Raw genomic sequence first — 16,663 nt, 5'->3', positions numbered from 1 at the left:
GCTGCCGTTTCACAGCGCAGCGATCCGACGGAATGATGCTGCGGTGGCAGCGGCGGCAGCGGCGATCGTCGTACCACTCGTTGCAGTCGACCCGCACCACCTCGCCCGGCCGGTACTCTTGGCTGGCGTTCGGAGACGGGAGGCCGCAGCGGCACTGCGCGACGGGGACGCACGCACGGTCCTGAAGTAGCCAGCTCTCGGGGCAACGGCAGCCTGTGCCGGCGGAGGGACGGAGGGAGGGGGGGGGGTTATCGTTGCCTCGCAAATTTTGAGATAATTCACGGAGCTGCACTGCCATAGTAGTTGTCCTATAGGTAGACTCGCTCCTGCCATAGGAATAAGGAATATCCACCACTGGCTCAGGGCCATAAACAGGAGATGGGTGCGGCCTCAAGACGTGACTCTGATGTTATCAGCTGAGGGCGCTGCGGCAAAAATCGTCTGTTGTACTGTACTACGCTCTAATGTCTATTCCTCACCTTCGCCATCCTGCACTGGCCAGTGTAGTGGAGTATGGTCAATAACCTCCATGAACCACAAGGTATGGGGGAGGCCCTTGTCCAGCCGTGATTTAATAAAAGGGCAGCACTATGCATGTACGGTGCTTCTTCTATAACTGCATTCCAAATTGTGAGAAGTTTAATTTGGGAGATATAGAAGAGGCGGAAGGTGTAAGTAAGAGGAGGTGGTGGGGGGGGGGGCAGAAGTGGTGGTCGTCATGGTGGATTAAAGCAAAAAGGTCATGCACGTAAGTTGAACTTCTTTCGCACCGTACGTAGCCAACCATCGGAGGCGCGGATGAATTACGACTGCTGCTTTGCAGTAACCCCTCCCCCCTCGACAATCCGCATGTTGGGGGGCAGGACGCATTCACGGTAGTGCTGGAATCAATTGTTTTGTTGCAAGGCAGCGTATCGAAGTGCGAAGAGAGTGGCGAGGAGATTTCGGTCTGTTCGTGCACTGCCGCCACTGTTTGAACATCAATTGTGAATCTTGCAGTCGGAGCTTTGTGTTGTTCCTGTTGGCAACTGTCCGTGTTGTGCTTGTGCATTGTGTTCAGTGCAGTGAATCCATAAAGTTTGCTCGCTGCCAAACTATGTTAGATGGTAAATCCTTTTCAGAATAGTCCTGCAGTGGAGATATTTGGCCAATTTTAAGCAAGTCGGTTTCATTTGGAGGAAGAAAACTAAAACAATTTAAACAATGTTATGTTTCCAGGTAAGGCCAGCTGAGCTATGTAGCTCTTTTTCAGAAGCGACCTGGCCACAAATGATAGCTCAATGAAGTGGCTTATCATCACGTGGACATTACTAGCAGCCAAATACTCTAAACGCACATGTGGAGGGAAAAACCGGAATGACCCGGTGAAAAATCCACGTGACCACGGGGATAAAATGCAAACTCCAAATATATAGGCGTCAGGGTCGAGATCAAACCCACGGCCTGCTGCTTACCAGGCGTGGGAGTTAACATCTCACCGCCGTGAAACTGGAGTACCCGGATAAAACCTGTGCAGAGTGGAGATGAATGGCCTTCCGGGTAGTCTGCAGGTCTCCCGTGCGAGGCTCATTGAAATTTCGAATGCAATCTCGCGCTGCGGTGCCAATCGTAGGCAAAAACCCCCTGCAAGGATCAATGCCCTTTGGAAGGGAAACATTGCCAACGGTTCCACCTGAAGACGGAAGCTTGTGTTGCCTCCGAAACGTCGTGATTTTTATTTTATATTTTATTTTACTTTTATTAATTTTAATTTACATTTTTTACCTACGTGACTTTACCGAAAAAACCGAAGAATATTAATCCTTGCAGTCACGAAAGCTTCAAATCTAGAATTGCCAACAACCTCCTGCACAGGTGATGCCCTAAAAATATATGAGCAGCTTTTTAAGGTAAATATAGCCACTGGGATGTTGAGTGAAATGGCAGACTATGAGCGGCCAGGCAGAGCACTTCTGAGACAGCGGTACATTTCCCAGCGGAGGACATCGGAGAGCGGGCCTCAGTCGGCAACCATGCTGCCGATGCTTTGAACGCGTGGAAAAAAAAAAACATCGAGGGTTGTCGCTAAGAAAATCCGCAGGACCAAATTTCGAAATGGAGAGCGTGAGGAGGGAGTGGGGCTATTGGCGTATAGCCACTGTGGATTATTTCGAATAAGATTAAACTTAAAGGACCCTGAGTCAATTTCGCCGCGCATTAGCGAAACGTTGTTACAAACACAGCTAAGGCGGTTAAGAATATTTTTTTTTTATCCATGCAGTACCGTCATACTTTGTCATTTAAATAATGATTTAAACAATTCAGGAGTCCTGCACCTCTTGTGATGAATTACATTGAAAGGGGAATGCAATTCACGTCGCTGCATCTGAAAAGCATTCATTACGTTACGTTGCAACCTTAGTGAAAGAGCTTATCCTGTCTGGATTTTTATTCTGCATCAAAGAAATAAATCCATTTCTGCGCTGCTTGTGCTGACCTAAAAAAACACAACTAATTTGACAGGAGCATCCAGAAAGCCGATTACAACACCTGTCAAACAGAGCCGTGGCCAAATCTCGTTCCATTTTTACCACACGCTGCATTTTTATAATTGAAGGGCCCCTTGACATGAGAAAACGAAGTTTTCATCCCGTTAGCTTACGTAGCCATGCCACAGTGGCCTCAGCATTATTTTTGGAAATGTGTCTTCTCGAGAATGCCCCTGAGTAAACCTCAAAAAAAATATTCTCAACCGTTGTCATTAACATCGTATTGTAACAGAAAAGTAGAACAGGCCTTTAAAAAAATAACGTTGGCTATAACAATATGGTTACATTGCTTGAGTGCATACCAACAATTTTCCACGTGGTTGTACAAGTTTGACTCCGAATTGTATATTTTTCTCGGCAGTTAACGGTAAAAAGGGGTATTTCTCTATACTCCAATGAGCGTTATGCAGTGACCATATTCCTCCGCTGCCTGAGACAGTGGTAGGGAATTCCACTTGCCTACGACAGGAGCTAGCATTTCCATACCAGGCCACTTTTGAGTTGCCTGGACTTTTGCAGCTGTTTTAGACTAATGTGAGGGTGCTGATTCTAAATCTGAGATCAGCTTTGCTCTATCACATCTCATTTTTATGCTATCGGCATACCCCATTTTCATTGATTTTACCCGAAATAACTCTGTCACTTATGATTGCAAGTTGTTGCGAGTCAGTGACTGCTTTAGTGTTAAAATATGGTGCTGTATTTTTAGGATAGTGTGTTTATAATATCATTTTATGTAGATATCCACATTTATTTAATATTTTCCTTCTGCAGTTTTTAGTGAAAATGCAATATTTGATATCTCAAAAACCTGATGCCAGATTTGGAATCAGCACCCCAAAATTACCTTAAAACCGTTGGAATACCTTATGCCAGAAAAAGTGTGTTGACCAGTGTTATCAATGCTCGGTAGACAACAACAAAAACTAATAAACCCTGTGAAAGGATGATAATTCACTATGTAACACGATTTTTGTTCCTGGGTAGTAAGTGTTATTTTCTAATTGCTTATGCCTCAAAAGTATATAGAAAATGGCTATTATTCCCCACAAACGATGCTTTTGTAACCAGGACTTAACGTGAAGGAATGACACAAATGCACACCACGTTTTCTCATTAAAATAGGTACATTTCAAAATACCACTGTCCTGGTCACAAAAGCAAATTTTGTGGGGAATAATAGCCATTTTCTGTACTTTGAAAGCATAAGCAATTAGGAAAAAACACTCATTACCTGGGAACAAACACATATAATATATTCGTTATACAGTGTTATTAATCTAGATTTGCTCTATCCCACCTGAAGACGATCGCTTGTGTGGCGATCGAAACGTCGTGATCTGTTATTGTTTTCTATGTGACTTTACCGAAAGAACCAAAGAGTTTCGTGTTATTAATGGAGTGGATTATTAACTTTGCTTAAGTGTCCTGGTCACAAGAAGCAAAGTTTGTGGGGAGTAATAAGCCTTTTTCTGTACTTTTGAGGCATAAGCAATTGTAAAATTACACTTACTACCCAGGAATTTTTTTTTATGTTACACAGTGATAATTAGTGACTCCGAATCTAGATTTCAATTCTCAATGCTTTCCAAACTGTGAGTCAGGTGCTCTGCCCACAGCACCATCCAAAAGAGTAGTAAGTCATTCACAAATTAATACATCGTGTTCAATGAATAATTTGTTAATTTAGTCAGCACTTTTGATTTAAATCATAGTGTTCGTCTAGTCTGTGAAAACCTGTAAAATGTTACTCAAGTCTTGGTCTGTGGATTTAATGTATTCATTATCTAAGTCTAGCTCACTAGAACAGCCAAACATTTAATCCACTCTTAGCCATTAGAAGTTGATGTGATGGGTACACAATGTTCTTTCCCTCTCCTCCCCAGTATTGTCAATTCAGCCATTCATTGAGGCCAGTCAATCTTACATATATAGCGAAGTACGATTTTTGGTCATTGTCAGTGCACTGCAGTCTCTAAGAACCCTTATGAAATATCTTAGTCTGCGGTTTTTATCCAGGCGCGTCGTATTACGTGGGAAGTCGCAGTTATCGATGGCCGTGCTCCTTTGTCACCGTTGACTAAAGTACAAATAAAACGTACAATTTCGCGCGTAATTTCTTCAATGAAAATTGTCAGACTGTCGCCAATACCTTCCTTGCAGCTGCCCTGCAGGCACTCGACATGCTCCCAGAGGTCGGAGCAGCTCCGCGGGCACTGGTTGGCGCACGTGGACAGGAATGCCTTGCCCCGGTCCTCGCACCGCTCCCCTGTGGCACACAGACACGGTGGCGAGATGTTAACTACCTCGCCTGCTATGCAAGAGGTCGTGGGTTCGAGCCCCATGATAGCGTGGATGTTTCTCCGGGTCCTCTTGGTTTTTTTTCCCCTCCGCATTTAGAAACGTCCGGTGAGAATATTTGGCTGCTATAAATGTCCACGCGATGATAAGCCACTTCGTTGAGCTATCTTTTGTGGCAAGGTCACTTCTGAAAAAGAGCTATGTAAGCAGCTCAGTGGGCCCTATCTGGTAAAATAAAAAATAGTTTAGTACTAGTTTAGTTGGGTCATCATCGTCGTAAGACACGTGGTCCGAGGCATCTCGCCTCTCTCTCTCTCTAGAGCAGTGGTTTCCAACCCTTCTGGACCTGCGCATTGCCACTGCCAAGCCCCCAGTAATGTTTTTCAAAATTAAGACTCTTCTAAAGGATGCCACCAAAACAGAAGTAGAGTCGGCATACCTGTTAACCTATACGGTATACCCGTATTCTTTTACATGGAAATTGAGTTTTCAGGTCCATACGGCATACAGCCGTTTCAATATGGGCAAAAAACAAACCCCCATGAATTTTGTCTATTTGTTTGTGAAACGTTGTACCAAAATTGTAAATGTTGTGGATTTACTCTCCAACACACCGGTGGGCTGAAGTAGTAACTAATTGCCATTTTGTTTACGTGACAAATCAATTACTAATTGGCTGTGTTGGGTGGTGGAGGGTTACAACACATTTATACTTACGCGAAATGTAAACCTCTATCATGAATAATATTGGTCGCGAAAGCCTACGTGTTCAACTGAATGAGGTCTGAATCGGTCTGTAATAAGGTAGGGCACTGATAAGGGGTTGACAGGTATGAGTCAGTCAACAGTCAGCTGTGCTGATGGTGAGTAGTTGTGCAATGGGCAGTTCTGCAGATCACTTCCCGACCACTGTTTCAGAGCACAGACCTTAGCGGTGACTGAAAACGGATTTAGGAAGTTGCTTGCTCCTAACGAGGAATGACCTATTTACTTATTTAGCTGCCCGAGATTGGGAAAGTGAATTATGCAATGAGAGTTTGGCTGCCGGGAGCCCGAGGGCTCTGTGTAGGTCTGTGATTACCTCTGCCGGAACATTTGTGGATGTGTGCCATGCATCAGAACTTAATGGGTGGTCACAGCTGCATTGGTTATGTATCGATTGGCCTCTAAGTGCTATTAAATGGTTAGCGGATGGTAGTACAGCAAGTCAAGTAGGTTACTGGCATAACTTTTAGACATTTTCGAGTGATGTCACCTTGTATTGCTTGGGATTTTTGGGGGTATTGCATTTTTGCACGTGTGATTTATTCCATATATATGATTTCATATATTATTTTTTCATATAAGATAAAATACTGAATAAGGATGCCTCCCCAAGGAGTTTATGGTTCAAAAATGATCTTGAAACGATGAAAACATTGCTGGCAAAATAAAATTTCCAAGTGGCCTCCACACTCAAAAGGGTTTTTTGTTGATAGCCCAAAGCCTCTAAAGGAAATTCCCAATTCCTATAGTTGGGGCCAGTTCCGTACACAGAACAACAACTGCTGACTTCCTACACAGTGGCACTTATTTTTTATCGACCTTTGCAAGGTTGATTGAGACATTCTTAGGGCCGTGGAGATCGGCATGGCTTAGCTCAGGCTTGAGCAGCCCGCTTGTTTCCAAAAGATGCAGGGAGTGAGCGGCTCAGTTGTGGCTCAGCTCACGGATATCTTGAGCACGGGTTGAAACTTGCTCAGGGGCGGCTCAAGTTACGGGTGGCTCTGAGCTGGCTCACTTGGAGCCAGAGCCAAGCCTGAGCCGAGCCCGTGAACTACAAAGTGGGCCTATATAACTTTCGTGATAAACGTTTTTTTTCTGGGGTTAGATCGCGTAAATATAAATGTGTCGTTAAACCAGGCACCAGCTGACACGGCCAATTAGTAAGGTTTGTCACGTAAACTACTTCAGCACCAGCGGCGGTGAGTTGCAGAGTAAACCCACAACATTGACAATACTTTGATCACAAGACGCGCGAAACAAAACTCGCTGGCAAATCATTCATCGTCGGTAAGTGTCCGTGGTGCGCCAACTTTGCCTGGGCACGTCGCGGTGTTGCAGCTCTCGCTTTGGAGACGGGCCCCGTGGCATCGGGCCCTGGGCCCCGTGGGGTCGGCTGGGGCCAGCGGCGCCCGCTGACGAACCCGAAAGCCGCCGCTGCAAGGCTCCCGGCAACCGCCCCACGGACCCCAGGCTCCCCAGACGCACACATCGTCTTCGGAGTCCGCGCGCATCCATCAGCCGCACCGGCACATGCGAAGGGTGAGGGAGTCAGCGAGAGAGAGAGAAAGAGAGGGATAGGGGTCGTAGTAATGGCACAGAGAGAAATGGGGAGGGGAAAGCATTGTCGCTTTTGTTGTTTCCCGGAATATATACGTCAGCTGCACATTGAATGGCCTGGCTCTGGATGTGACAAGGTGATTGGAAGAATGATTATTGTGTGTTTGAGAACGCAGCGAGAAGAATGGAATGCAATAACACCCCGACTCGAAAAGTCAAAGTGTGTTGCCTCTGTATATTTTCTGTTGACAAAAGAGAATTAGTTTCCTTGTTTTCTATAGCAATTTAAATCCCACTTCCCCCTTGAAAATTAGACTTCGGTCCCGAAATGGAAATACACCTGGATTATACATAAAGAACATCTATCTAACATACTAACATCCTGTAGTGAAAATTTCCACATTACTACTGCGACAACCAGACTCTCCATACGAGAAAGGGCTGAGTCGACCCCTAAATGAAAACTTTACTCCCAGCCATCTGATTGCGAGTTGCATAATCTGCCACAGCATCACCTGGCTATGTAAGCTGGCTAAAACAAAAGACATGTCTTTCTTAAACCCAGCAGGTATCACAAGGTGTTTAAAATGAGATTCAAATATCAATACTAGAGGTGGCTAGATGGCCCAGAGGTCAAGAATGCTGAGCTGGCACGGCTGAGATGCTCGGTTTGAACCCAAAAAACTCAAAACATTCGTCAATAACGCTGTATGTGGCCTCAAAGTAAAAATCCATAATAGGTGACGTTTCGGGTAATGGCCACTACTTCATCGCACACAAAAGGAGGTCTGAATCCATGAAGGCGTCTGCGATTAAAGCGGTCACCAATCACTGCATATTTTAAAAAATCCTTTCAGCCAAATTTTGTTCCAACACTTAATTGGCTAAATAGCTCTTAGAGTTAAGAAAAATCAGTTGCGATATCATGCGGCATGATATAGCTGATTAGCATGATTTGCTACGTACGGTGCAAAAGAAGTTCAACATACATTACATATAGCAGGGTGGGTGGGAAATTGATGTCCCGTACTGTGTAGATCAGAGGTCACTCTCAAGGGTATCAGAAGTAGCTCTACGATATCCAATTCTGAGGGCCATTCTCAAACTGCTTCGTGAGACACCCCAATGTATCCTTCATCTCGTGATATGACACCGATGGCGCACGCTCGAAATCAAATCAAAGAAAAATAATCAAGCTCAAGCAATAATAAGTATAACCCGTAAAAACAAAGTTTTTCACTATAAATTCTTTATATGCGGGGCGGCTATAGTCCTCTCGTCCTCTGGCTTGAGATGGCTGCCACCTATGGGTCAGATGATTGCATTGCACCATTAAGCAATTGGTAATTAAATATAATATTTTTGTCCTAAAAAGTGTAACATTTTGGGAAAAAAATTTCACGAACATTAATTGTCACGCACAACGAGTCTGTGTGGAAAATGTCAGCTCGATTGGATCACGGGAAGTGGGTTAAAAAACGACCGAAAGATTTGCACGGTCCTAAGCAAGCAAGCGAACTTAATATAAAGGATTTAAAAAATATAAATGTCCGATCCCTCACCTGAGCAAGCGACGGCATCGGCACAGGTCCTCTCCTCCATCGCCGGGGCAGTGCAAGTCTCCGCCGGGTCCCAACTTCTCCCCATCTGTGGCCGGTATCCGGCCTTCCCGGATCTGGACGAGGGGGAGCTCCCCGTCGTCAGGCAGTCCCTGAAGCGCCGCTGGGTGGGCAGGAACGGGCGCAGGTGCTCGGGCAGCTCGGAGGCGTTGAGGGATCCCTCGTGAAGCGGTCGCAGGAAGGGCCTCAGGTGACCTCCGACCAGGATGGAGGGCGGCACGCACGGCCGGCACGCGGTCCACTCGCTCCACGCGCCCAGCACTCCCGCGCCTTGCAGAGGCGACAACGCGGATGTTACTGAGCGACGTGATGCCGGCGAGCGTTTTAGGGCAGGAGTCTATGCAGCGACTTGGAGATTTAATATTGATCTACATCAATATTAAATCTCCAAGTCCAACCTGGGGTCTGGTGGTAAGCAAGTGAGGCCAGGGGAACTGTTGCATCGACAAATTGTATTTGAAGGCGCACAGTGGTCCGCAGGATTCAGAGAGGTTGGGAACAGCTGTTATAAATTACGTGAAAATGTAATTTGTCCCTCTGCGAGTCTGTCAGTCAGTGAGTAATTTCCATCGCACAGTGTTTTGATGAAGGTCTCATTCTGACCAGAGAGAACCAGGGACCGATAGTACGGCTGATAAGGTATGTACAACCTATTTATGCGATGTATGACCTTTGATGTAGGAGGGGGAAAAAATTCACGGCTGAAAAATGTTTTATTCAGAAGTGTCGTTTTTTTTTATTCATTCGATGTCTTAGGATGGGCCGGTAGGTGATTGTGTTGTATAACTTATACAGAAAGAGCCTCAAATGAGTCTTAGGACACTTTGCGTGAAAAGTCCTCTTTGGGTTGTTTTTGTTCTTCCTTTAGCAGTTTTTTTTTTCATGTGGCAAAAGCGACTGTAATATTGTTGAAAAAGTCTCAACGTATAAGAAGATGATACTCAAAATACACAAAGTTAGGTCGGCGACCTACTTGTGCAACTGCCATGCACTATGAACATGCAGGCTTTCGCGACAAATATTATCCATGATAAAGGTTTTTGGGTTCGATCGCGTAAGTATGAATGTGTCGTAACCCTCCACCACCCGACACAGCCAATTAGTAAAGTTTGTCACGTGAACAAAACGTGCCAATTAGTTACTACTTCAGCATACTCGTGTCCTGGAGAGTAAACCCATAACATCTACAATCCGAGTATGACGTTTCGCTGGTACAACCAGCATCATCAGGCGACAGTCAGAGTTGTGGAGAAATTCTCCTGTTTCGGTCTTAAATGGAGATGTTTCTCTGTATCTTCCAGTTTCTGCCCTCCAAATTTAGAATCAATATGCGTTTAGAGCATTTGGTTGCTATGAATTTCCACGTGATAAGCCACTTCGTTGAGCTACCATTTGGTCAGTTCTGAAAAATATCCATATAGCTCAAGTGTGCTTCACCTGGTAAAATAAAAACTAGGTCAGGTTTTAGGTTAGGTAACTTTCAATGTCACTTAGAAGGCTTAACCCGTTGAGAATTACACGAGGAGAAAGGCAAATTGGCCATCGCCTCCACCAATGGGAGCTCATCGGGGCTACGGAGACCTCACCTTGGCAGGAGTCGTTGGAGCAGTGCAGTTGGCCGTCCTCGCACAAGCTGTTAAAAATAGAGGTGAAGAACACAAAGAGAAAGCCTTTGAGGTTATTCATCAAAGGGAATGTTTAGAAAGGTGGGGGGGGGGAGTTAGGATAGAATCCAATATCTTACACCTCCCTCAATTTAATTTTAGCAAAAAAAGCAACTTTGCCAGGAATTTTCGTGCCGTGATCACGAATGATGGAACTGAACCCACACGCCACGTTCCCGGTCGGGGGACGTCTATTTTCCACGCCCGTGAAATGTTATCTTGCTCGTCTGGGTATGCAGCAGGTTGAGGGTTTAATCCCGATCCTGAATCCTGTATATGTGGGGTTTGCATGTCCTCCCCTTGGTGGCATGGATTTTTCTCCGGGTCCTCCTGTTTATCCCTCCCCATTTAAAAACATGCATTAAAATTATTTATATTCTTGATTTGAAGCTTTCGTGACTGCAGGAATCCATACTCTTTGGCTCTTTTGGTAAAGTCACGTAGTAATGTTCACGTAGAAATTTTTTTTTATAGATTACGACGTTTCGAACGCAACACGTTTCGATCACAACACTGCGTCAGCAGTTCTCCTGCTGTGTTTGTCTCACCTGATGACGGTTGCTTGTGTTGCGATCGAAACGTCGTGATCTATTAATTTTCTATCTACGTGACTTTACCGAAAGAACCAAAGAGTATTACTCATATTATTTTGGTGCTGTACATATCAAAACGATGGGCAACTTTGTTGAGCGGTAATTATTTGTGGCCAGGTCGCTTCTGAGAAAAACGTTAATACCTCAGTGGGCTTTTCCTGATAGGATGGGGATGGTGAAATTTTATTTGTATGTGTTTGGGTGACTTGTTTACATTTCTTGTACTCTACACGACTATCATGTTTTACTTCAGTTTGTTGTTGTAACGTTCTTCCTCGCCCCTACTGGACATCTGTGAAAAAAGAGCTTTATAGCTGATCGGATTCCTTCAGTATAAATACATATTCTGATTCTGACATGCATTACGTTCTGGCAGCACTTTGCTAAAAGGGGCACTTTGCTGGTGACAATGTCACAGCAAAGGCCATGACATCTGCCAGTGTCACGGGTGATTAAATGGTTATGACAAGCAATAGCTAATTATTTAATGTGTCTCAACATTTGATGCACCAAACTTTCAGTCAGAAACAAGAGTCAAAGTGATTTCTTGCTCAAATAAGCATAGGCAATGCTCATCCCCTGTGTATAGCTTTAAACCAGTTGTGGAAATCCTGCCTTCTTATGACAGAGAGCCTGTGCATATGAAAACCACTATTGACTTCCCCACAAAGCGGTAGCTATATTATTGACCCCAGATGAATGATGGGCTGAGCCAACCCTGAACTCGCAACTCTCAGAATAAACCGCAGCCGCTCGCGTTCAAATCTCGAGAAGAGAAACACTCAACACGCAGCCCAACCAATAACACAACGCACGGATGATGACAATGATCCTGACGATGACGAACTTTGGCACAAAGAACCACCGGATTAATTGCACTTGTGGCAATTTGCTATGTTCAGCACGAGACTAAAAGAACACCAAAGAAATATTAAATACTCCCAATGGCAGAACCCGCGTGCCAACAAGGGCATTCAATTGATTTTGATAATATTGAAGTTCTGTGCAAAACTAGTTATGACTGGCCAAGACGAATTAGAGAATCTATCGAAATTGAGATAAATTAAAATAATTTTAGCCGTTCGGATAGCTACAAACTTTGTACTGCTTGGAAGCGAATCATAAAATAATACGTTGTTTAAATGCATGCCTATACAGGTTACCATACTTCAATGGGGATTACCATTGGTATGGCTATTTTAGTACACACAATCGACAGGAAGTACAAGAACAATGGGCTTGCATAATGTGCATGCATAATGTATGTTGATTACCATATAAATAACCCAAACGGCAATAGATACCAATTGTCATTTACATACATTAATTATTCCCCTCCCCCTCTTCGCTCCAGAAGGGCTCACAAGTGATGTCATCACATCTACCCCTCTATTTAAGGAACGAAACAGGAGGATTTTTCCACAAATCTGTCTGTCACCTGATGAAGCTGGTTGTAATTACTGGCAAAACCTTGTACTCAGATTGTAAACGTTCTGGCTTGGCATGTTCCGTTTACGTGACAAACCTTACTAATTGTCTGTGCCGGTTGGTGGCGGGTTTAACGACACACGTATATTTAAGCGATCTAACCCAAACAAAAAACTGCATTATGGACAAAAAACCACGTTAGTAACCGAGCAAAGCAACTTCTCCGGGTACGATTGGTCCGGCTGGGTCTGCGCTGAGCCCAACGAAGCACACACACACCCAGCAGAACAGAGCTACGCCATTCACTTTACCACTCCAGGCAGCCGACCGTGACCCTACTGCCCGGCGCAATGAGGGAAGGGATGGGTTTGCTGCCCTCGGCTTCTGTGAGCAGATGAACGCAGCCGCACTCAGCACCGTCCACACACGTGCCGTTCTGCTCCAGCAGACCCTAGGGAAGGGGGGGGGGAGTTGTAGCGGTCACAGCGACGCGGTGAAAAATCAATGGCAAGCCCCGACGCCGGCACTACCCCTCTCTATATTAGAGCGGTGATCGTAAGTGAAAGTGTACCCCTGCTCTAATGAGCATTGCACGGTGCTCAATAACAGTCGATCTCCTGTGCCAGATGTGGAATGTCCCATGATCCCATGGTGAGTGACACAGAGTCTCTTGGTACAACGAGCAATGCTGATGTCCCACAGTGGCACTCACAATATCAATCTTGGAGGGAGGGATGATGAGTCAATATCTAACTAGGATGTTGTTGTACAGGGTGCTTCAAAAAAATGTTAACACTTCCGAGAATTTGCAACGATAGCACAAGAAATGTGGCCTCCGGGCTCTGGAGACCACCTGGAGAAGATTCCAAGCACGTGTTGACAATGATGGCGAGCAAGTGGAGACTTTTTGACTTTTTGAAGCGATTAACATACATTTGTTATCATGTTACAGTGTATTATCCGTTCTTTTTCCATTAAAAACGATAGTCTCATATAAGTGTTAAAACATTTTTGAAGAACCCTGTACTATTATTATTATTGTGTTGGTTCACCCAGGAAAGTCTCGATTTGTCTCCAGACTCTTTTCTTTATTTGGGGGTCCTGTCAAGTTTTTGCAGTCGGGGGTTGCTATGCAAATTCCAATCGAGTTATTTTTGAAAAAATTGGACCAAGATGCTGGCACATAATGGCCTACGCCACTGTTAAAGCAGATGGCGTGCCATTTTACAGTTAATTCGCCCTGAAGCCTGCAGTCTATGATAAGCTTTTCCTTGTTTGTATCTCATCTTGTGTTCCACTAGTACTCTTCAACAGATCACATCCCATTCCAAAATGCACCAGCAACATCTCAATTACAATCCACATTTCAGAAGTGGCAAAGATAGCGCGGTATAGCAGATGGCATTAACAGGTTGTTGATTACACTCCGGCCATTGTTAATCGGTGAATCGACCATTGTTAATTGGTTAATCGACCTTAGTTGATCGCCCTTGTTAATCGGTTAATCGACCATTGTTAACAATCAACGAGACCAGACGTGAAAACAGGGATACCAGTGGGTGGGGGGGGGGGGTGTAACAGTACCGAGGGCGAACCGCTGTTAAAATTCAACAAGGCCACGCGGATTTTACCATTCACCCACGGTTAAAACCAAATGAGCCACCGAGGTTGACTCCTAGCGGGGCTGAGGGCTGCGGGGGTGGTTATTCGAATGCGGCAGCATGGTAAGCCGTGACCCCCCACACACAACAACCACCGCCAACCAACCAACTAACCCACAAACCTGCGGGCAGTAGCAGCCGGGCACGCACTCCTGCACACACTCGGTCCCCAACGTCCGCCCCCCGCAGTACTGGGAGCAGGGCGAGCCGCACGGGTCGAACACCAGCGGCTCCGGGCAAACTCCCTCCGGCACTGGCAAAGGTAAGAACAGAAGTGTCACTCGGGTAGATTTTCTACGACCGGCTGCCTCAGCGGTGGAAGCGAGCGGCTCTCGATTGGAAGGTCGCGAGTTCAAATCCTGGTCAACGATAATATTTAGTGCCGGCCCATTATTCTAGCAGGGTCGATAAAATTAGTACCACGTTGTGGGGGAAGTCAACGTTGGTTGTCCTATGGAGAGACTTGTCCTCCCCGCACCATACCATAGGAATGTGGAATTTCCACCACTGGCTCAGGGCTGTAGATGGATTATGAGCACCAACCACCTCAATGCTCGCTTGAGCAGGAAATCACTGTGAAAGTGTTTTTGACATCATCATTAAATATTATGCATTTCTGCACGTGCCATTGAGGTTTGCTCCACTTATTCTGATCTCTCTACATTCCCTGCTGTTGCTATTGTTAGATCCATTGTACCAAGTCTCCGTTTGTTTACATCTACTATGCCGTCATGTGCAGAAAGTATTCAAATTAATTACAAGTATTTCACTACTCAAACAGACGTGACTGTTGTCTGCCCTGATGACGGCTGCTTGTGTTGCGATCGAAACGTCGTGATCTATTATTTTTCTGCCTACGTGACTTTACCGAAAGAACCAAAGATTATGGATTCCTGCAGTCACGAAAGCTTCAATTTAAGATCAAATCAAGATTGTAATTGTTTTGCTGTTTCCTATTTTTCTGTCGCTGTATTGTTAGACATTATGGAAAGATATGGAGTCAAATATAAAATGATTAAAATTGTATTCCAGAAAGCCCAAAACCTAACAGTTGAATTTTTGTATTTTTACATGTGAAGGTTAAAGATTTGAATTCTTAGGAAGCGTCGATTTTTTTGTAAACCGTTCTTTTATTTTATCTATAAAAATATTTAATCTGGATAACCTCTTAAGATGAAACGTCTCTCGTTTGCAATTGTGTCCAGGGCGTCAACCGACACGCTCATCGCAAACACCTAACGACACGTACACAAATATTTAAATTAGCGTTTGTACGCGTACAGAAAAAAATCAAAAGAGACGCTTGCGTAAACAGCAGGATGAATCTGTCTACCTGGGCAAGGCGCAGTGGCGCATTCCTGGTTCTCCACGCTGGGTCCTCGGCAGGCTGTCCCATTGTTGCGTGGCGGGGGGTTGATGCAGGCGCGGCTGCGAATCTGCTTCCCTGTGCCACAGCTGGCGGTACAGTCCGACCACGGAGCCCAGGGAGTCCAACCTCCATCCACTGCACACGCAGAGCCACAGCGGCGAGATAAGACTGGTGCTTGCTCCCTCTAGCAATCTTGAGCCAAGGGTGGAAATTACACAGTACTATGGTCGAGGAAAAGCACAATGGGAATATCAATTCCTATGAAAATTGCGTTCGATGAGTTGGATGTTGTGAAGAAATGTCCTATTAAGTAAAAGTGGGACATTCAAATTTAGTTTTGTTCTTGTCTTATTTATTTATTCTGATTGTTTCATCGATTAAAATCACATCACTGGTTAAAATAATATGCATCTGAATATGTTTTGGAAGTTGCGTTTTTTATAAATATAACCATGATAATCATTCACCATGTGATTAGATTTATCTAGCGCAGTATGCCCACGTACATCCGGTATAAGGAAATTAATTTAGATCAGGGATGACTAACTCACATAAAAGCAATGTTCATAATTTGAAAAGCATCTTAATTGTGCTGATCAGTAGTAACAATCATTAAGTCAGAAATGAATGTTGACATTTTATGTATCCTGGTAATTGATCATTTAAACAAATACATTAATCTGTTGAGACTTTCATTATAAATGCTAACAGGGCAGTAAGGCGTGCCAGATTTAACTGTACAATACTACAATACTAACTAGCTGACGCATTTATCAATAAATGCGCTCTCGCACAATTGGCTTCTGGATCAAGGACTGTTATATTGTGTTGGTCACGTGGGTTGTTTGATCATACTTCACCACACCAGTTCGTGAAGGTGATAGGGCCCAGGACCAATTCAAATATCACTCACCACTTATGTGGCCAGGACTCCAACCCGAGTTACCGGGCTCACATTGCGTGCAGTGCATTAACCACAGCACCACTACCCAACCAACAATTTACTATCATCCAAATTATTTATTTCCACTTACCCCGGCAGTCTATGACTTGGCAAAAGCTTCCCTCTGGTGTACACTGGCTATAAATAAACACACACACAGAAAAACCAACACATCAAACGCAGTTTTGGAAACGTTACTTTGTCAGCTTGAGGTTTTCCACTCCACTTGACACTT

General features: G+C 44.6%; 1 protein-coding gene across 1 annotated transcript in view; it reads right to left on the bottom strand.

Moving 5' to 3' along the window:
- LOC133345274 (SCO-spondin-like) overlaps positions 1–16,663 on the bottom strand; it is a 178,995-nt gene that overhangs the window by 32,443 nt on the left and 129,889 nt on the right. Inside the window, 9 exon segments of the mRNA XM_061555889.1 lie at positions 75–213; positions 4,681–4,792; positions 6,905–7,086; positions 8,714–9,040; positions 10,357–10,403; positions 12,767–12,906; positions 14,239–14,369; positions 15,450–15,620; positions 16,520–16,566. Coding sequence (XP_061411873.1) covers positions 75–213; positions 4,681–4,792; positions 6,905–7,086; positions 8,714–9,040; positions 10,357–10,403; positions 12,767–12,906; positions 14,239–14,369; positions 15,450–15,620; positions 16,520–16,566 — 1,296 coding nt within the window.

The sequence above is a fragment of the Lethenteron reissneri genome, chromosome 21 (genome assembly GCF_015708825.2).
Source record: "Lethenteron reissneri isolate LAM-NWPU_2019-01 chromosome 21, ASM1570882v1, whole genome shotgun sequence".
In the NCBI taxonomy this organism is placed as follows: domain Eukaryota; kingdom Metazoa; phylum Chordata; class Hyperoartia; order Petromyzontiformes; family Petromyzontidae; genus Lethenteron; species Lethenteron reissneri.
This window is presented reverse-complemented; position numbering and strand designations above follow the sequence as displayed.